The sequence below is a fragment of the Phaethon aethereus genome (assembly GCF_964289735.1).
Source record: "Phaethon aethereus genome assembly, chromosome: 10".
NCBI classification, from domain to species: domain Eukaryota; kingdom Metazoa; phylum Chordata; class Aves; order Phaethontiformes; family Phaethontidae; genus Phaethon; species Phaethon aethereus.
The window spans coordinates 566,613-587,975 of NC_138586.1; the positions used below are offsets into that span (position 1 = coordinate 566,613).

At 66.7% G+C, this 21,363-nt stretch overlaps 1 protein-coding gene across 1 annotated transcript; it reads left to right on the top strand.

The window, feature by feature from the left end:
- Positions 1–1,287: 1,287 nt before the first annotated feature.
- Positions 1,288–18,970, top strand: NHSL2 (NHS like 2; the record flags this gene model as incomplete). The annotated part of the gene is made up of 8 exons (XM_082004054.1): positions 1,288–1,351; positions 11,918–12,070; positions 12,940–13,076; positions 13,238–13,447; positions 14,372–14,498; positions 15,813–17,996; positions 18,059–18,221; positions 18,658–18,970. The coding sequence occupies 8 exons, from the start codon at positions 1,288–1,290 to the stop codon at positions 18,968–18,970; spliced, it is 3,351 nt and encodes a 1,116-aa protein (XP_081860180.1).
- Between the last annotated feature and the right edge of the window lie 2,393 nt (positions 18,971–21,363).

A 21,363-nucleotide genomic window follows, 5' to 3' on the forward strand; every position in this document is an offset into this window, starting at 1 on the left:
CGTCTTTCCGGAGAGCGCGCGGAGGCCAGGGTGAGGTGGGAGTACGCCCGCGCCGCCCGCAGCTCCTGACATGGCCCCATCGCGGGCTGTCCCCGCAAGCTGAGGCGCTGCTGCAGCCCTGCCCCGGCGCAGAGGCACGGCACGGGGCTGTGGGAGCCGGGGGTGCCACCGCGGGCCCCCGCACCGCTGCGGCTGTCACACCCACCTGCTCCCCCATCAGTCACACAAACCGCTCCTTGCGCCAAGTACTGATCCAATTTGTGGCTGTTTCCATAACAACCTCCCAGCGCTTTCTGGTCCTTTCTGTCGCTACGCAGATGCTGAGCTTCGGCGTGTAAGGGATGCTCCGGCCTGGGACGGAGCAGCTGGGCTGAGCCATCACCGAGTGCCTCTGGCTCCTGGGTGCGAAGGGCCACTCACTTGGTGGGGGCTGGGTCACACTGGGCAAGTTTCCCCTGACCTGGGAGTGTTTTCTTTCCCCATCAGAGCGATATGGTGAGGTTTGGGCTGGGGGAAGAAGGAGCCCAAGGGCAACAGTTGATCCAGGCATGCAGCCCTCTTGTGAGGGGTCCCCGAGCGCAGCTCAGCCTTGTGCAGATGTGGCACTGCCCGAGATGCTCAGTGCCAGGGGTGCGGCCGCCGGAGGCGCTGCCAGCCAGAGACACCCCCCCCCCCGTTTCTCCTACTAGAGACCCCACCACCCTCAGGCCTGGCTCTTGCAGTGTCCCCTGGCGCTCGCACGGGCTTTGCCCCCGGGGCGCCGCCCCCAAGAGCTCACCCCACAGCCTCCTATCTCCCACTGCACCCGTCCACGGCTCAAGCTGCTCTCGGGGCTGCCCCGCTCCCGGCCCTCTTGCCTCCACCCATCCCCTGCTCAGCCTGCCACCCCGCAGGGCCAGCCCCGGGACCCCCGTCCAGCCCCAGCACCCCTGGGCGCTGCCCGGCCCCGCTGCCCCCCACCCAGCCCCAGCACTCCATGGGCGCTGCCCGGCCCCGGGATCCCCCCCCCCCCGCCCGCCCCGCTGCCCCCGCCCGGCCCCCGCAGCAGCCGCCATTGGGCCCCGACGCGGCGGCGGGCGGGCTCCGAGGGGGCGGGCGGGCCGGCGGCGGGGAGGGGGGCGGCCGGCGCGGTGCGGCCCGGCTGGGCTCGGCCCGGCCCGGCCCGGCCCGGCGGCTCCTCCCCGCTCGGCGCGGCGGGCCCGGCGGCGGGGGAGGCCCGCGGCCGGCGGGGAGCGGCCCGGGGGCGGCGGCGCGCTGAGCACCTGGGCCGGGCGGCCGCGGCGGAGGATGGGCAACGCGCAGCGGAAGGCGCCGCGCAGCCAGCGGCGGGGCAGGATGCGCTCCGCAACAGGTACCGGGGGACGGGGCGGGACCGGGCCCGCTGCCCGCGCTGCCCCGGCCCCGCGGGCGGGGATGCAGCCGGCTGCAGCCGCGGGGCGGGGGGAGGCTCGGCCTCTGCCGCGGCCCCCCCGGGCTACCCGGCCCCTTCGGGTCGCTTGGAGGACACGGGGAGAGGTCACCTCCAGCGGAGGCTTGGCCTCGCTGGCGGGGCCGGCGAGCGATGAGGTTCGCGGTGGGGCCCACCACGGTCCTCCGGCGTGTGGAACAGGTGCTGACCCACACCCCGGGCAGCGGGGAGCCAGCCCGGGGCAGCGGGGTGCCAGCTCCGAGCAGTGGGGACCCTGCCCGGGGCAGGGGGAGCCAGCCCCGGGCCAGTGGGATGCCAGCCCCGGGAAGCGGGCAGCTAGCCCAGGCAGTGGGGAGCCAGCCCCGAGCAGCGGGGACTCTGCCCGAGGCAGCAGGGTGCCGGCCCGGGCAGCGGGGCGCCAGCCCGGGGCAAGGGGGAGGCCTTGCACTTGCTGGCCCTGGAGCTGGGTCCTGCCTGTGCAGGGACCCTGTGCCTGCATAGCCCGCTGCAGCCCCAGCCCCTCTCTCCCAGCAATGGTGAAGGCAGTGGGTGTCTCTGAGGGACGTTATACCACAAATTATCTAAGGAAGGCAGAAAGCCCTGCAAATTTGTGGGGGGTGTTTGGGGGGAGCAGGGTGAGTGGAGGGCTCCCCCCGAGCCAGGAGCAGGCAGCCAAGAGCAGGTGCCCTCCAAAAAGCTGGGTCAGACAAGCAGGACCTGTCCGGTCACTCCCAACCTGGCCGGCCCAGGCGGCTCAGCAACCCTTTCCAGCCGCCCAGGACGCCAGCTCCCCAACCCAGCCCAGCTCCCGGACCTGCCAGAAGACCCGGGAGGCTGGGGTCTGCCACAGCCCCTGGCACCAGGGCCCGTCTGGGGTCTGTTTCCCCGTGTGCTCTGGAGTGCAGCGTGCTGGGCTCTGCTGGCTCTGGCTCCCGCGCCCGCTGCCCTTTGCTGGGCCGCTGGCTCGGGAGCCGGGACACAGCAGTGCAGGCAGCAGCAGGGATCTGCCAGCCCTGGGAGAGACCTCAGGAAAATCGCTTAGAAGCTGCAAGAAAATGGGGAGTGATTGTCACAGCCCAAGTAACTGTCACAGCTTAATAATAAGCGGGCAGAGGGGGTGGAAGTACAGCCTGTCTCTGTCTAATTTTGCTGCTGCCGTTGTAGCGATTGTTGCAAAGGACTGAAATGGGCAAAAGAGCTTCGGGTTGCACGGGGGATCAGGAGGGAAGCTGATCTGGCGGATCCCGAGGGATGAAGGATGCTGTGCTGGTGGGTACGCAGCACATCGCCCTCGGCTCCCATCTCTCAGGGCATGGGAGGTGGGCAGTGGCCGGGCTCAGGGGGGCGGCGGGACGCTGGCCTGCTCCCTGCCTGCCTCTCCCACCCTTGCCACTGCCCGGCGCGGCTCAGAGTGGGACGCGAGCTAATCGCACTTCTGCATCATCAAAGGGATTCTTGGGAGCTGCAAATCGCCTCCCCAGCGCTGCCGGGAAGGGCCCAAGGCGGGGTTGTGAGGGAGCCTTTGTACCGGAGCTGGCTTCTCTCTGTCCTCGGGCACAGGTTGCATCTCCCCGACAGCCTGGAGATCTCCAGCAGATCTTCCTCCCAGTGCCTGGCCTCCCCCGGGGAGACAGCAGAGCTGTGCCCGCCTGCCGGGAGCGGGGAGGAATGGGCTGTGTCACTGGACAGCTTGGGACTCATCGTGCAGCTGGGGCAAATACTTGGGTGCTCCCGGGCCGTTTAGGCTTGGGGCTGCTGGGACCTCAGTGGCTTGGGCATTCCTGAGCAGCTACATGTAGGCTTCCTCACGGAGAGGCGTCGTCGGGTCCAGGCTGGAGCTTATCTGCCGAGGGGAGGGAGCTGAAACTTGATAAGAAGCAGCCCTGCGGTGGGTCTGTGTCGCTGGCAGGGTGGGAGAGGCGGGCAGGGACCCGCGGTACCAGGAGGTACCTTGGCTCATCTCCGGCAGGCTCGTTCTTCTGCCCCGTGCTCAGGGCAGTGCACGGCGGGGTCCTTACGCTGCCGTCCCTGATCACTAAAATCCAGCCTTCCTCGTGTCCCACCGGGCTGGGAAAGGCTGCATGAATCGGGGGCACGTCAACGCTCTGCCCGCTTGGCCAATACGCTGCTTTGATGCTCCTCTAATGCTGGTGGGGGCTCGCATCCCCCTGCGCCCCTTCCTCATGCATCGGAAGAGCCGAGCAGCTGCTCCTGAGCCCAGGACGCTTGCTTGCAAGTGTGGTGGTGTTGGGAGGGCCTTGTTGGAGAAGGCAGCATGCTCGTGGGCTGCTGGAACCCATGTGCTGAGATTGCAAGGTCTCTGTGCCCAGAGGTCTGGTGGGGCTGGGAGGCAGCACTGCAGTTATTGCATCTGTCCTCAGCTGGCACTATAACCGTGGGACTGGGTCCCATAAGAAGCACCAGCCACTGGGGAAAGTCTCCTTGTCTCCCCGTCTGTGGGAGCCACGTGCAAGGGCTGCCTGGGCTGCCGGGGGAAAACGATCTCTGCTGCTGCCTGCCGCCCTTTGCCCATCCCACCACCTGGGTCTGCGGCGTCGCTGGGTGCCTGGCGCGGGGGTGGATGGTACCAGCCCCTGGCAAGGCTCGTGCTCCCCCCGCGGGCCCAAAGCCAGCCAGGGCTCGGGGCTGCGTTCCTGTCTCTGCCACAGTCCTGGCTCCCAGCGGCTCGGTCCTCTGGGAAAGGCTCAGCCTTACAAATGCTGGGGCGCTGGGAAAGTGGTCCCCAAGGAGCCTTTGCTCGCGGCTTCTGGAAGGAGCCAAAGCGAGAGGAAGCTCTGGGGGCTCTTGCAGCTTCCAGGGCAAAGTCGTGTGAATTCAGAAAGGCCCCTCACTTTTTTTAGCTGGTAATTGTTGGGAGGCTGGGGGGAAAAGGCAGCCCAACCCGGCCAGGAGGCAACGTCAGGCTCCGAGGTGCTGATTTCCAGGTGAGGCTGCTGACGGCTGCTCCAGCTGGGACCTGCAGGAACAGCCGTGCTCTGCGGGGGCATGTGCCAGCACGTGCCGGTGTCCCCCCAAGGCCCCCGCGGCTTTCAGTTGGTGCCGGCTGCTGCTCCAGCCATGGCTGGGTGATGTTTTGGCTCCATGACTCTGCTCAGCTGGGGGGAGCCCAGCCTGTCCTTGCCACGGCCCCCAGGACCCCATCCCCTCTCCGGGCACTGCAGCAGGGATGCACGGAGAGAGGGACCAGCCCCTCCGCCCCAGCCCGCCGTCTTCGCAGGACCCCCGGGCGAACCGCTGGCAGGGTGGGTGGACGGAGGACGGGCTCTGCAAAACCACGGCCCCTCCGCCATCCCTCCCCGGGCCAGTGGCAGGGAAGGAAGAGGGGCCGGGGCCGGGACAATGGCCTGCGGCGCTGACTCAAACAGCCAGTTCCTGGTCGCTTCCTCTTCCCCCCGGGCTGGAGCTGGCCACGGGCGGGGAAGGCGAAGGAAGCTCACTTCTCTCGGCCTGTTTTTGAAGCAGGGACTCCCGGGCGGCAGGAGCGAGCACCCTCCCACCTGCGCCCGCAGCCATGGCCAAGGCAGAGTGGCTCCTGGCGCCCTGGCACCGGGGAGGTAAGGCAGGCAGCGTGGGCAGGGGCAGGCAGCGGGGCGAGAGGAGCGGGCAGTGAGGGCGGTGGAGTTTGCAGGTGCCCTCGCTCTGCAGGGCAAGACCCCGGGTTGGCGTGACCTTTCGGGCACAGGGGTGTGCAGGCTCTCGTCTCCAGAGGCCGGCAACAGTCGTGGGGTCGGCACTGCCCGGCAGCGCGGGTCTTGTCCCACCTTTCCCAGCCTGGCCTCAACTGTGGCATGTCCCCTTCCCTTGTAAATCCTTGCTGCCGCTCCCCAGCCTGCTGGGGTGTCCTTGCTCTCTGACAAAGCAAGAGAAGCCCAGAGATCCCCTGCCTGTGCATCCCACCAACCGCTCCTCAGGCTGGGGCTGAGCCCCCTGGGACGGATCCTGCCCAGCCCCATGGCGCTGTACCCTCCTGGTGGCTCTCGTTCGCTCGTGGCAGCAGGAGCGGGGACTGCAGGACTGTGGGTCGACGCAAACGTTGCAGTCAGCCGGGGCCCTTGCTGCTCCCTCTGCCCTCGCCGTCACTCCTGCTGTGGCTGATTTCATGTCTCGGGGCCCTTTGTCCCGGGGCCTGGCCGCGTTCCCCTCTCAGGCGACTTCCTTGCATTGTCCCGGCCCCGCGGAGTGTAAAACCAGCCGGGCACAAGGGAAACGGTGCTTTCCTGGAAGCACCCCTGCCCGGCGAGGGGCTGCAGCATCTCCGGCACGGGCAGCCCACGCGCCTGGGAGAGCCGCGAGCGCTGCCCCGGGCATCCACACGCTGCCGAACAGCCCCGGCCAGGCTGGGGTCGTCCCCCGGGGAAAGCTAGCGGGCAGCTGGCCGTGGCTGCCCTGTGCCTGGGGGTGCCCTTGGCCGCGGTGTGCGGCGGTGCCGTGCCGGGGTGCCAAGGGCTGGCTGGGGCTGGGGCTGGCAGGTTGCCGTCCTGGGTTTCCTGAGGCTCTCGGGAAAGGCTCGCGCCTGTTTTTTTGGCTGGGAAGCGTGTGAGAGCGAGGGTTGCGATACGAGGAGGAAGCCAGGCTGCTAGGGAGCCACAGCGGGGCTGGGAGAAGGGCTCCGAGGGGTCTGATCCTGCCGCCCGTGGCTGATGGCTTGCTGCAGGAACCTGGGTGTGGCCAGGCTCCGGGATGGCAAAGGCAGGGTGATGGGAGCACCCGTGGCCAAGCCCAGAGCAGCCCCCACCAGTACTGGGGCCGCCGCTCCGGCCTCAGGAGCGGTGGCTCTCGGCCCCTTGGCAGGGAGCGGCGTGAGTTCATCTTGGCTGGCTGCGGTACCGGGCCAAGCCCCGCTGCGAGTGCGGCCGCAGGCGGTTCCCGTCCCCGCAGCACGGGCGGATGGCACGCCGGGGCTCCTCCTGTGCCGAGCTCGCCGGCCAAGTCCTGCCCGCAGCACAGACGCCTCTCCTGCCTGCCGAAATTCCCTGACAGGGTCCCAGCTCGCGCCGCTGGAACCAAGCGTACCTGGTGCGGCTTTTCACCAGTGGCCCCCACCCGCTGCCTGGCCTCCGCACCTTCCGGGCTCAAGGGCAGTCACCAAGCCAGCGGTGCCACATCTCGCAGGGACTTTGACTGGCATCAGCTGTTCCCCTGTCACCCTGCCCCCTCCACGGTGGGGCACCCCACTGCAGGAGGCTCCCCTGGCCTATCTGTATGGGGTCATCACAGGGCCCGGCAGGCAGAGTACGTTAGTACACTGTTAACTCTGAGCCCTACTGATGGACAGTGACGTTATTAGACTGTTCTGCTGCTGGTGGTTTTAACAGAAACCTCTCATATAATCTATCATTCTCCCCATGAGCCGAGTGACCCTCCCAGCTGCCAAACTCACCACCCCAGCCAGCAGCTTCTGTGGTGCTGTTACCTGCTGTCAGTACAGAAATCAGCTCACTGCATGTTAAACAGGGAGAGTGAGAAGAGCTGAGAGCCTCTGCCAGATTCAGTGCAGCAGGCTGTTGTTGTTCTTCAATGCCCCACAGTCCTGCTGGGTACCTGCGCAGGAGCGCACAGACACACTGTGCAGGGGAACATCGGGGTCTTGCCATGGGCACCCCCCCAAAAAGCTTCCAGCCCCTCCAGCCTCAACCACCAGCAGGTCAAACATCTGTTAGGATGGCCCTGCCTCGCTGAGGGGTTGGAGATGTGCCCGCAAAGTGTGTAACGGAGGTGAAGTCCCGGGGAGAGTCCGGATCTGGACAGGGCATAGCGCGTCGGCCGTCCCGACGGGCTCATCTTGGGCGCGCTCCAGCCCACGCTTGGCGAGCGCTTAAGGTGAGGTGGGCAGATCTGCCCGGTGAGCAACGCTCCCTTGTGGCACTGGGTTTGTGGATGTTCAGCGGGGTGTTGCTTTGGGACGTCGTTCAGACCTGGGCAGGCATCCGGCCCCGGAGCTGCCGTGCGCGCGGATGCCGCTCCGCATCCCGGCAGGGCAGCTGGACCGGCGGGTCCGAGTTCAGCAGGGGGTGAGCTTGGGACAGGAGGTGCTTTCTGTGGCCGCTGCCAGCTCCTGCTGTTTGCTCTTTTCTCTTCCTCTCCGCTCGTTGCAGAGCAGCGTGCGCTTTGGCTCCGTACCACGGGGAATGTCATCAAGCCGCACACGCCGGGAGCGAGCAGTCGTGGCGGCGGCGGTGGGCCGGGGCGCTTGCTTGAAGCTGGCAGCATGTGTTGCCGGCACTGTGGCTCATCAGCTCCTGCTGGTGGGATTTGGGTTGCTGTTGTGATCAGTCTCAGCCTCCAAGTTCACAGTCCTCATCCTCCGGTGTGCTAGGACCGGCGGCAGCGGCTGGCTTGCTGCTGTGCCAATACCCGTTGCCATGGCTGCTCTGCTAATGGTGCATCGCCTGCTGCTGCCGTTACATCACTCCCGTGGTACCTCTGCATCGGCAGCGAGGGGCTGAGCGGCACCGTCTGCATTGCCGGCGCTTCCCGCTCGCTTGGAGCGAGCTTGAGAAAGAAAAGTTTGGTGGCGAGCTTGAGCAAGAGGCATCGTCTCACGGGAGCTTTGGCCTGAATTGGAACGACTCCCAATGGCTCTGTCGAACATCTCCCTGTGGATTCGGGATGCCTGGGCAGTAGGTAAATGGGGCTGCTGGCATGGAGTGGGGGCGGCTTGGGGAGATGCTCTGCGGATGGGGGTCCTGCACGGACGCTCTTCTCCCAGGAGAGGGCAAAGCCCAGCTCCCCTTGGACAAACTCCCCTTGGCTTCGGCCCCGGTCCTTATACACCCAGAGTGACTGCGGTGTCCTAAGCCTGAACGCTCGCTCGCGCTCTAAAGGCTCTGCAGGCTGACACAGGGGTAGCAGCACCTGCTGCGGCTGATGGTGCTGGCTTGCACCCCTGCCTCAGTTTCCCCCCAGCAGCGAGGCTGGCCAGGCTTGGGTCAAGAGTGCTGGGGGTACGTGGGACGGAGCCGACCCTCTGGCTCTGCTCTCCCAGGACGCCCTTCGCCTCCCACAGGCATTTGCCACGGGGTGGGGGCCCCTCAGAGGCATTTTGTATTTTGAGCCTGTCACTGATAAGCTTGGCAGGAGGGTCACTGCCAAGGACAGCTACGTGGCTCTGCTACGGCTGCACCGTTCCCACCAGCCGCCGTGTCCTCCCACCAGGCACTCCGACTCGGCTGGGGTATCCCGAGCCCCATGGGTGCAGGTGGCCGCTGTGGCTTGCGTGGACGTTCCAAACCTGCTCTTGCACTGAGCCTGCGCTGGGCCGCTTCCGAAGGCAGCCCGGCCCTCGGGAGCGCCGTCAGCAGCGCCGCTCTGTCAGCCCCCGCCGCGGGCCGGGCTGCTGGCTCCTCGTGCCACATTGCAGAGTCGCTGCGTGATGCCGGGCCACGAGCAGCTGCCGGGGCTTTGCCCAAAATCCCCTCTGAGCAATTGCTCCCAAGGAGCAAAAGCCAAAACATCAGGGTGTTGCGCTTGCTCTTGCACGCAGGGTAGTGCAAGCACGGTGCAGCCCCTCGGGGCACGGGGTTGGGGTGCCTGGGCTGCCGGAGTGTTGCTTGGCTCATCCGCGCTTTCCCACCCCTTCTCCTCCTCAGCTGCTGCCTCTGCTGGGAAGATGAAACCAGCCCCGCCAGCGCCTCGGCGATGCCTGCGCCGCTGCCTGCATCAGCTCAGGACGGCGCCCGCTCGCTTGCGTTGCCAAACGCGCGGGTGTCTGCAAAGGGTGGAAAGCCCCGTAGGGCAGGGACCCCCCACCACCCCGCGCTGCCCTTTCCCCCTTTGCCCAGTGCCGGCTGGCTGTGCTGCCCGCCCTTCCCTGCCTGCAGCTCGCGTGGGCAGGGCAGGGTGCTGGCCCCCCCTCGCCAGCTGCCTGGGGCAGGCTTCCGCTTCGCCCCAGGGCGGCCCCGGGTTTCGGGCTGCGGTTTGCCCACGTGGCTGGAGCCCGCAGGGTGGGTGCCCGGGGGTGCCCCGGCAGCGGGGCCGAGGCCACGAAGGTAAGCTCCCGAACTGTGGCTCTGGGGAGGGCGGCGGGGGGCTGCCCCCCGGCAGGACGCTGGCACTGGGTAGCTGGGGGACGCGGCGGGGGTGGCCAGGGGCTCTGCTTTGGGGGTGTCCCCAAGTCCTGGGGGGACGCTGCAAAGCTGCTGCAGGGTCTGCAGGGGTGGTGGGGCTGGCTGCTGGGGGACATGTGGGTGGGAGCCGAGGAGTATGAGCACTCGCCGAGGCCGAAGGCTGGGTCTGTGCAAGCCAGGAGGAGGGGTGCATCGAGCTGGGGCGCAGGGTCCACCCTTGGGGTGCACTCAGAAATGGAGGGGGCAGCAGTGGAGCCCCCACCTCGCCAAGGAGAGCAGGTTAGGGGGCTGGGGGCTGCAGAAGTGAGCATGTGGTCCGTGGCCCCCCATGCCCCTGGCTCCCATCCTGCCGCCCTGTGGGTCCGGTTTTCAGGGAGATGCCCTAGCCCTGCCCCGTGCCCAGCCGCGCTCCCGGCTCCCATCTCTGGGGGACGACTGGGCACACGGGGCGAGCCAGGGGCCGGGGCACAGAGCTCCTTCTGCCGTCACCCCTGGCAGGACCCCCGGTCCCTCCAGGCATGGCCACCTGGCAGGCACCAAACTGGGAGGCGAGAGGAGGAGAAGCCACGTTCCTGCGTGAGAAAGGGGGGCTGCGTTCACCCGCGGCAGGGAAACCTTCATCCCCAGCCGCATGGCACTGCCCTCCGGGATGGGGCTCTGCAGCTGGGCGAAGCCTCAGCGTGGTTCACACACGCACACACACACGCCCCGACACCTCTTGGTTGATATGGAAACGAGTCAAATTATTTAAAGGAGAGGGGTAAAAAAAAAAAAAAAAAAAGGAAAAAAAAGCCTGGTGTTAAGGCACGTCGTTATGGTAACACAAATTATAAAAGTAACTAGGCTAGGGACGTGGCACCTTGCTTTCGGGTGCTGGGTGTTGTGCAGGCTGTGCCGGGGCGGCGGGGAAAGGCGGGCAGGACGGCACCGCGGGCAGCAGGGGCGATGCTCGGAGTGCAGTGCCGGGTGAGCCGGGGCACGGCTGACCGAGCACCACAGGAAGAGGGGGACCCGACCCCATTTTGGGGCCATTACCCTTCACCCAGGCGAGCAGCATCGCTGTCACTGCCTCGGCTGGCGTCTGGCGTGATGCAGGGGCCACGGCTGTGTTTTGGCAGCTGGGGCGGTGGCGTGCTCGCTGGGATGGGCACCCCGCGGCCCCGCAGAGGGGAAGCCTTTGTCACGCTGGTAAAAGGAGCGCCTCGACCCATGGGGACGGGGACGGGCACGCAGGCAGAGCCTGCCTGCACCGCTAGCGCCGTCGGAAAGCCCTCAGCGCCCTGGCACCCCGCGCTTGCCGCTCTTCCCTGCAAAACGTGAGTCCAGCTCGGGATGGGCATCGCCCTGGCCGGGCGGATGTAGCGGTGCCAGCGGCTGAGCGGGAACCTCCCGGCTGCCAGTCAGGGCGAAGGGACGTCAGACCCTGGTCCCTGGGGATGACACCCAGCCCAGTGGGTGACACTGGGCACAGGACCTCGCACGGCACCCGGTGCTGACAGCGGCCCTACCTCTGCCCACACCTGGGGCAGCCGGGGAAGGATTAGCCCTAAATCTGCTCTCTGCAGATACCGCTCTCTGTCTTCACGGCCCGCTTGGGGCTTGGATGCGCTCGGCAGGCAGCGTGCTGGTGGCGGCACTCCCTCGGCTCCGGTGCAAAACTGCACTGGGTAGGAAACCCACATCCGCCCGGGGCCAGCGCCGCTCGGGAGCGGAGGTGCTGGGGCTGCAGGCGTTCCCGCGGCAAAGCCTCTTTGCCAGAGCACCACCCAGCTCCCAGCACGGCCGGCTGCCCCGCAAGCCCAAATCCTTCTCCTGGGGACTCTTCCACCCATACGGGTGTTTCAGAGGGTCTGGGCAAGTGCCTGGCCCATCCCTGCAGAGGTTTCCTTCCCTGGAGACCCTTGTGGGGCGCCTGCTGCCAGGGCAGGGTGTGTTAACCTCGCCGAGCGGGCTGCAACCAGTGTGGTAAAGGCGACGTGTCCCCTTCGCTCCTCCTTTTCAGTTGCAACTTCTGCTCTTCTGCAGCCAGGAGGTTGCTTCACCGGAGCATGCGGCGTTTCCTGCGTGCGGCGTTTCCTGTGCCCAGGAGCAGCCGGGCAGTCACCGGGGCAACAGGGCTTGCTTCCTTCCCCAATTTCACGCGGCTCCCTTCCTGGCTTGTTCTGGCAGCCCATGGGGACAGCGTCCAACCGCCAGAGCAGCAGTGGTGGCGGTGATGGGGTCTGGTCCCACTCGGCAGCAGCCTGTCTGTGTGGCTTGGTCGGGGTGGGACACAGCCAGCTCCCAGTGCCCACGTTCCTGGAGAGCCCTAGGACAGGATGAGCGCGCTGTGCCGGTGCGGCCTCGGCCGGCAGCCCACGGCAGCACTCGCGGGGAAGCCGCCCGCCCGCCTCCCTCTCACTCTGCTCCCTCCTGCTCGCAGCCACCTCTAACCTGGACCTCGAGAGCAAGAAAGCCGCCCACGCCAAGCTGTCATGGCAGCAGCCGGTGAACGTCTTCCTGGCGGCCGGGCGCCCGCCAGGCATGGAGCAGCTGCACCAGGAGGCCCAGCTCAACCTCCAGAGCTTGCTGCAAGGTAGCAGGGGCTGACAGCAGGCTGGGTGAGGGTGGCAGGGATGGGTGCTGCTCTGGGTGCACGACCACCATGCAAACAGCGAGGTCCTCTCCCACGTGCACATGTCCAAGCCGCTCCTCGGACCTCGCCAAGCTGTTGAAGTTGGGTCCCCGGGGGGTCCCAGCGTCCGGCAGCCCCTTTCTGATCTCTGCTCCCAAGTCACTGCTGCAAGTGGCAAAGCAACTGGGGCCAAGAGCAGCTGCCGGGGCACCCGCCAGCCCCCCGCCAGCACGGATCTGCCCCCAGGGGCCTCGGAGACCCGGCTGCCGATCTGTCTAACCGGATCAGCGTGGCCGTTGATTTTGTTTCCTTCCAATTTCTTAAGCAAGCCGTCACGCGGCCTCGGCTGGGATGCTTTGCAGGCATCGATTAGATCAGCAGCCCGGCCTTCCCCCGGCTTGTAATCTCATTAAATCAGCCTGAGCAGACCTGGCTTCCGCCAGGCCATAACAACCAGCATTAATTAGCTCAACAATTACAGGATGGGGAGACACTGAGTTCCCTCCTGGCTGTCCCTGGCAGGGCTCTGCTTCCCCGCGGGACCCACCGCGTCCCCATGCAGCCCCCTGGGAGGAGTGGGACGGGCTGCCAGGGTCCCAGCGCTGCCTCGATTCCCCCCCAGCCCTGGCATTCCTCCTTGGGGTCTCCTTCCCCACCTCCTGAACTGTCCATGTCGAGCAGGGACATCAAGGCAGCCCAGGGACAGACAGCCCCGGACAGACGCACATGCCTTCATGCTCCTCCTGCCTTCGTGTTCCTCCTGCCCCGGGGCAAAGATTTCACCCCAGCCGGTGGCTGGAGCAGGGTCCCAGGCACCGTTTCTCTTGCAGAGGAGTATGAGGAGCAGTACGCCGAGAGCAGGGCCACCGGGCAGACCTTCCGCGCCGCTGGTCACCTGCCCCCGGACACCCTCCCCGAGCCATCGCCCCGACCCCCGCCTGCCAAGCGCCTCGAGTTCGTGCTTATGGTGAGTGCCGGGGCAGCGGGGCAGGGCGGCACAGCTCCGGCATCGCCCAGAGGAGAGGGGTTGGCGTGGCCAACAGGGCCACAGGGCAACAGGGCTGGGGGGAGAGCCCTTTGTGTCCTACCCTCATCCCTTTGGTGGGTCACGTGCCTTTCCCTCTGCAGCCCCCGAGCCGGCGAGCAACCGAAGAGGAGACTACCGGCACGACCGCACTCGGCACTCAGCCGCCTGACGCCTCCCTGAGCCTCCCCACCAGCCCGGACAAGCAGCCAGCCTGGACCAGGGCCTTCCCCCTGCCCACCGTGGAGGAGAAGCAGTGGCACCAGTCCTGCTCCATCCAAACCAACATCGTCCCCATCAACGTCTCAGGTAGGGTGGCAACCCCGCGGCATGGCCAGGGGAGAGGTGTGAGGCAGCCCCAGCACCGAGCCAGCACCGCGACGAGGGTGTGGGGTGCAGGCAAGGATGCACCCCAGCATCCGGCTGCGGCGGGGTGCAGGGCGGTGGGAGGGGGCAGAGCAGGGGACAGCAGGGCCACGCTGGCATCTGTCATTCCCAGCCATCTCTCCTGCCATCCGCAACTTTCTGCGTCTGATCCACCGGCCGTGCCACCGTCTGGTCTCTTGTTTCCACCGTGCTGCTCAGCCAGCCGGTTCTGTTGTCACCTTGGCTCTCGCCACACTCCGTGCAGCCAGCCTGTCTCATTTGTCTGTCCGTCCATCCGTCCATCCATCCATCCTCATGGGGCTGCAGCTCCCAGCAGCACGGTCCTGCCCGGTCCTTGCAGACACACTCTGCCCCCAGGTCAGAGCCTGGGGCCGGTGGCTGAGCAAGGTGTACCTTCTGAAGGCCAAAGATGTCTTTCCGCCCTTTCCTCCACGATGGAGAGGTGCGCCGGGACCATGCTGGTCCCGCTCGCCACCCTGCTGTTCCTCACATCCACATCCTCAGTGTGGCCCCATTAACGACGAAGCCCAGCAGTGCAGGGTTCACCAGCACAGACCGGAGCCTGTCGCGCAGCGCGGGGCCGGTCTCCGTAGCTTTCCGTGCATCCCACATCCATCTGCAGCATCTCCGTCTTCCCACCGGCCGGCAGTGCCCACCGTGCCTCCATCTCCCCCACGGCTCACCCCGCATGGCTCACCACCCTCCTGCCATCCCACGCTCCGCCTGCAGTCGCCGTCCCAGGCCAGGGGACACGCAGGAGACACGCGGTGATGGAGGGCGGCCGAGCCCCTGCCCTGGCAGACCCTCCCGGCACCGCCGAATACAGCGTGTTTGTTTTGGCTACAGGGCAGCACTTTGCTAGGCACGCGAGTGCTCGTCACTCCCTGTTTAACACAGAGACCGCGATGAACCCCAAGTCCACCCTGCGGCGTAGACGGACCATTATCGGATTCCCTAACCTGTCCCTGCGAGACCAAGGTGACGGCAAGAACCGCGCAGCCGCTTTCGTGCCCTGGCAGCGCCTGAGCAGGGCTGGCACCCGCTGGAGCTGCCTTGACGGTGGGCAGAGCCACCCCAGGGGCTGGCAGCCAGCCTGGCCACAGATGGGCTCCCTGGGGACGCCCCAGTCTTGGGGAGATAAAGGCCACCACACTGACTCTGCTCCCTCCTGGGGCACCGAGGTGCTGGGCACGGTGGTGACGCCAGGGCTGGCATGGCATCGGGGACAGCCCCTTCACCCCAAGTCAGGGTCCTGCACACGTACGGGGCGGGAAGGCCACCGAAATTTTTCCTAGCGGCAGGAGTCACCCAGCTCCAGCAGCGCCCGCCCCGTGCCCACCCTCCCTGGCCGCAGGCAGACCCCGCACACAGGGTGCCAGGGCTGCGGGGCACACACCCTGCTTGGCTCTTTGCCGGGGCTGGCCAGCCGGCCCGTGCCAGCGTGCTGAGGGTGCTCACGCAGATGAGGGTGCCTGCAGCACTGACACGGACCAGTGCTGGACCCCGTGGGGACAGCAGCCATCCTGGCTCAGGGGCCTGGTCATGCCGTCCCCCGTGGAAGGTGTAGAGAAACCAGAGCCAGCCTCTTCTCGCAGGCGGAGGAGAAGCCATGGCACCAGCTGCACCAGGGGGAATGGTCGCTGGGTAGGAGGAAGGTTTTTCCCCGTGACAGTGGTCAAACCTCCAAAAGGTTGTCATACCTCCTCCCTTGGAGAGGTCGGACCTCAACTCGACTGCAGCCTGGAGCGTCCTGGTCTGCTGGGTGTGCTCTGAGCGGGGTCCTTGGGTCCCTCCCCACCCAGGCTGTTCTGAGGTGACGTGGCACTGTGAGCCATCGCATCCCTCCCCGACACGGGTGGCGATGCCTTGCTCTGCTCTTCCAGCTCCCCATCTGTGTCCCTACCACGGGGCAGCATCGGGGCAGCACTTTGGTCGCCGTGGGTCTGATGCCCCCATGGATGGAGACTCCTGCCATGGCTGCTAAGTTGTCCGTGGCACATCCCAGCCAACAGATCCCAGGCTTGAGGGTTAACACAGGCCAGGGACCGTCCCCAGTCGGGTTATGGCCACGCCAATGCAGGGGGTAGGGGAGCATCTGGTAAGAGGGTGTCGACCCATCCCCTCCATCCGCCTGGGCACATTTCACGCCTGGGCAGAGATGCAGCCCCAGAGACTGGCCACGGGGTGGGACGAGTCCTGGCCCCGTGACACGTGGGGCAGGACCATGCCACCAGCCTGCTGGCAGAGCACGAAGCAGGACGATGCTCACCCGGGCTGTGTCTCTTCTCACAGGCAGCACCAACGGCCCCACGTTCAACACGCGCACACCCGTCGCCGAGTCCCTCTCCTGCAGCTTCGTGCCCGAGGCCGCAAGCGGGGAGAAGGCGCCCCAGGAGATCAGCCCCCGCCAGCCCCTCTCAGCCCCGCTGAGGAAGACCTTCAGCGACCTCGGGGCCCGCTGCTGCCAGCCACCTGCCGCCATGGACAGCGCGGCCACCCCCTGCGCCGGCGCCTGCAACGGGCCGCAGGGCACCCCCTTGCCCCCGCCCTGGAGCACCCTGGGCTACGCGAGCCCCCCCAGCCCTGCCGCTGGCCTGGGCAAGGGGCCCGCCTGTCCCTCGCCGGGCAGCTCCAGCCCGTTGCCCAGCCCGGGCTCGCCCGCCGCCTCCTTCTTCATCGCCACGGAGGAGCGTATGGGCAGCAACGGGCCCGGCTCCTTCTCCAGCACGGTGCCCGAGTCCCCCCCAAGCTCCGGGCTTGGCCAGAGGTGCGACGGCCGAGAAGCCAAGGTGAACTTCTTGCCGGGAAGCCAAGAGGAGCCGGAGCCGGCGGCGGAGCCGGTGCGGCTGGAGGTAGAGCGGGCAGGGTGCCGGTTCCGCGAGCGGTCGCTGTCAGTGCCCACCGACTCGGGCTCCCTCTGCTCCGTGGACATCGCGTACGCCGAGACGCGGCGGGGCAGTGCCAACTATGCCCTGGGTTACCCGAGCGCCAGCTCCGAGGGCAGCACCAGCACCGACAATATCTCCCTGGGGCTGGAGCAGGAGGGCCAGCGGCGACGACGCTCCAAGAGCATCTCCCTCAAGAAGGCGAAGAAGAAGCCCTCGCCGCCCACGCGCAGCGTCTCTCTGATTAAAGAGGGGCAGGATGCCGCCGCAGGGCCCAGCTCGGCGCTGCCCAAGGATCAGCGGCCCAAGAGCCTGTGCATCCCGCCGGAGCCCCAAGGCCACCGGCTGGTGCACGCCGACCCCCAGGGGAGCGTGGGCAGGGAGCCCGACGGCACGGCCGCCCCCCACCGGTGGCACCTCGCGGACTGGAAGGCTGGCGATCCCTACCGGTCCCTCTCCAGCTCGAGCACGGCCACAGGGACCACGGCCATCGAGTGCGCCAAGGCACGGGGCAGCTCCGAGTCTCTCACATCACCCTCTGTCTCCAGGGCCACGACGCCCTCCCAGCTCTCCACCGAGGCAGACATCAAGACCTCCTCCCCAGGCAGGCCCACAGGGCTGATGTCCCCATCCAGCGGATACTCTAGCCAGTCGGAGACCCCGACCCCCACCGTCCCCACCTCCGCCATCCTCGGGCACTCCCCGCACCAGGTGCGGGTGAGGCCGCTGGTCCCCGAGAGGAAGTCCTCGCTGCCCCCCACATCCCCCATGGAGAGGAGCCCCAAGTCCAGGCTGTCCTTTGACCTGCCGCTCACACCACCCGCCCACCTCGACCTCTCGGGGCTGAAAATCTCCCTGAAGGGGAAGACGAAGGTCAGCCGGCACCACTCCGACTCCACCTTCGGCACCAAGCTGGCCCAGAAGACCAGCCCCATCACGCCCATCATGCCAGTAGTCACACAGTCCGACCTGCGCTCTGTCCGCCTCCGTTCCATCAGCCGCTCGGAGCCAGAGGACAACGCCAACGGCCCGGAGCACGCCGAGGAGCTGGCGCATGGTCCTTGCCTGGGGCTGGAGAGGAAGGTGAAGCCGCCTGTGGCAGAGAAGCCGCCACTGGCCAAGCGGCCCCCGAGCATCCTGCCCAAGCCCCCAGCTCTGCGGGAGGAGGGTCCCCTGTCCCCACTGGGTGCTGCCAGCAAGGAGAAGGGGCTGCCACAGGACGGCTTCATGGTGCTGCGGAAAGGGGAGCTGAGGAGGGGCCTGGGGGAGCCCCCCTCAGCCCTGGCCCCGGCGGGACCCCGGCGGCTCTCGCAGGGCAGCCTGGAGGACGAGCCGCAACCAGAGCGGAGTGGTGCCAGCGAGGGGGAGCGGAGGAAGGCCAAGGTGCCGCCGCCGGTGCCCAAAAAACCCAGTGTGCTCTACCTGCCGCTTGCCCCATCCCCAGCGCAGCTGGGAGCCAGCATGGGGGACCAGGCACCCACCCCCAGCCCCATCATCACGCTGGACACTGACCCCAGCTGCTGCAAGCCCGACGCTGAGGACCCGCCGTCCCCGGGCACAGCACAAGCTGGCAACCCCGCCTCAGAGCAAGGTGAGGGTCTCCCTGCTGCTATGGTGGGTTTCGCCCCACGGAGACCCCCTGTGCCCACACAGGGCAGCTCATGGCTGCCTTCTCCCCACCCACAGGCGGCTCAGCAGAGGCCGGCACGGAGAAGAGCCTTGCCAGTGACAAGACGGCTGACTCCATCGCAGAGGAGGACGACGACGTGTTCGTGACGTCCCGCACCACAGAGGATCTCTTCACTGTCATCCACAGGTAGGGCTGGCGCGTGGCCACTGGGTGGGAACAGCACTTCGCACCTCCTGCATCCTGCCACCGTCACAGGGCCACGCGCAGTGTCACCCCCTGCCATGACACCTTAAATTTTCCACACCGGGGCCGATGCTCACACCTGGGGACAACCTGGCTGTTGCTGCCTCAAGCGCTTTGGAGTTTAGCACCCTGAGCTGCGGCCAGGCTGGGTCACCAGCTCGCGGCAGGGGTCCACTGCTCCATCAGCCTTGGGGCAGGTTGGATCTAGCTATCAGGAGAGCATTTGCCAGCAGCTTGGTCCATCACCTGCCATGCACAGGTTATCTTCTTGCCACAGCTGGGCAAGTGTCGTGCCCCTTGCTGTAGGACCTCACCCCATCCAGAACGGTGGCAGCGCCTGCCCAGGGCTGCTCCCACCGCATGTCTCTTTGGTGCCTAGGTCAAAGAGGAAGGTCCTGGGGCGGAAAGAACCTGGTGACACCTTTTGCAGCCGGCCCAACTCCCACTCACCTGTAAAGACTTCAGGCTCCCCAACTGGCGAGTCCCCGGCAGCAGTGGGCAGCACTGGAAAGTCCTCTAGCAGGAACGAAGACTTTAAAGCCCTGCTCCAGAAGAAGAGCAGCAAAACCAGCCCCGGTACCCGGCCATCTGCTGCCGAACTGCTCAAGACCACAAACCCGCTGGCTCGGAGAGTCATCACGGAGTTTGCCCCTGAGTTAGACGGTGCAAACAGCCCCAAAAGCCAGCCCTAACCTTGCGTGGTCCCTTCTGGCCATGAAGGGCTGGAGACGGCTGCAGAGGGAGTATCGCTGCGGAAGGGGTGTCCTTGCTGCCTGGGTGAGTTCATGTGTCCTGCCAAGGGGTTTCTTCTGCTTTTGTTTCTTCCTCGGAGAGCCGCCAGCGTTTGGAGCTCAAGCCCCCGTGTCTCTGGTGGAGCTGGACCCTTTCCAGGAGGGAAGAGGCGGCACTGTGGCTGAGCCGGCTCCCAGGACCGAAGGCGCCTGCTCGGGAAGCAGAGCAGGACTGCAGCCCCCGGCATCGCTCAGCACCCGCAGCGAAGCTAGCTTGAAACTGTTTGGTCATTTCGGCATGTGGTACTTTAAATGGCTTTTCTAATGCACAGTGGTGATGATGTTTTATTCTCTTTCATTTGACACTGTACCTTGAGTTTCCCAGGCAAAGATCCCAGGTTTGAGTTTGGCTGGATACACGGAGATGTACTTTGGGAAGACGTAAGGGGGCCGGCTAGAATTGAGGTTGCTTTGGAAGAGGCACAAGCGGTTCCCCCTCATCCTGAGCATCCTCCCCGCCTCACGGGGAACAGGCACCCCGGCATCCACAGGCAACATGACAACCTCAAGCCAAAACCCAGCCCCTCGAAAGCCCCCAAAATGCTGCATTTCAGAGCTCCTCAGCTCTCAGTCCAAAAGCAAACCCCAGGGTTGCCTCCACCGCCAGCCCTGGGAAGCCTCACCCCGCCGGCTGCACCACAGGCGGAGGTCCGCCAGCTTCCCAGCGTGAGCGGGTCCTGCACCAGGCTGTCGACTTCGGGTGACACGGGGTGTGGGCAGCCCTGCCACCGTGGGAAGGAAGGGCTGCGCGGGGACGCCCTTCCCCAGCTCTGCCTCTTGCATCGCACCGAAGTACCCTGCGACAGCACCTGCACACGTCTGCCACGTCAGCCGCTGGATGTCCTGTTAGCCAAACCCAGCCAGACCTCACCTGAGCCACCTCCCAGGTGACTCCTGGGGTCCCCCCGGGGTTACCCACCGCTCCGCCTCTGCCCGCTGGCTGCAGGGGAGCTGTGCGAGCAGGATGTGTGTCAGCACCACAGGCAAAGCAGGGGCTGCACCCCACTGCTGTGCAGAGAGTGCTGTTGGCAGTGCCACCGGCGTCCCCCGGCACATGCAAGAAAGGGCCAGACTGCAGCTGACAAAGAAACGGGGTGTTTAGGAAAATTTCCACTTTATTTTTTGATGTATTTCTGCAAGCCCCGAGGTGCCCCGGCCCTCCTGTGTAGCAGGAGATAGCGATGTGGCTGGATCCGGGCAGCAGCGGGGAAAGGAAGGCACCATGGCAGCACTACAGCTGCCCCTCCAAGGGGCCAGGGCTGGTGGGGGGGGGTGTCTCTGCCCCCCGGGAACTCGGCACACAGCCTGGGCCCCCAGGGAGCACAGCCCTCTGCAAACACCTCCCCATCCACACACCCGTGCAGGGCTTGACCCTAAAACAGGCTCCCGTTCTCCTCGCACTTGGTTCCTCCTCCCTTCCCTCTCCCGGGGTTGCAAATTTAAGCCTGTAATTAAGATCCAGGCTGAGAAACTCAGGAAAACAAAGAAACAAAACAAACAAACAGAAAGAGCTCTAACAAATTTCCGTGCTTCATCTCCATCCCACGGCACCCAGCCCTCCTGCTGCTGCCCGGCCCACCGGCAGGCGCTGGGGCGGTGGGGATGGGGCGCTGGGGACAGGAGAGGGATGCGCTGGGGATGGGTACACTTTGCACATGACTGCTCAGGAAATCGGTGGTGGCGGAGGCCGCGGGAGCGTAAGCGGCCGGGGGAACGGCAGCCGGCAAAGCGGGCTGGGGACAAGCACGGGTGGGGACACCCCGGCAAAAGCTCAGCACCGCTGGCCGTGAACGCCGTCGTCCGCTGCCAGATGAGCAACGTCTGGAAGCCCCCGGGGTGAACCCTGGCCGCTGCGCCGGGGCTCGGGCCGCGGGCCGGAGATTCGCACTTCCCCGGCCGGAGGAACGGGCTCTGCCCGGCGCAGCGGGCCCGCGGCGGGCCGGGAGCTCGCCTCTGGCCGCTTGCAGCCTCCTCCCGCCGGCTGTGGCTCAGAACCGCGTCTGCGGCCGCTTCGCCGCTCGCCGTCCCTGCGGAGGGCGCGGCGGCAGAGGCCCGGGCCCGGCGGACCCTGTTGGGTCTTGTACTTCCAAGCTTGCCGGCGCGGTAAACTGCTCCCTGCTGACGGCGGCCCGTGTGTGCTGGTTCTTGCGGCGGCCGAGGGGGCCGGAGCCCCGGGGAAGGGCGCTGGGGCTGGGCGGGCACCCCCTGAACTCGCCCCGCGTGGCGCGAGGGGACGCTGGCAAACGCCGCGCACTCGCGTGTCCCCAGCGGCTCCGGGGGAGTGCGGGGCGGGA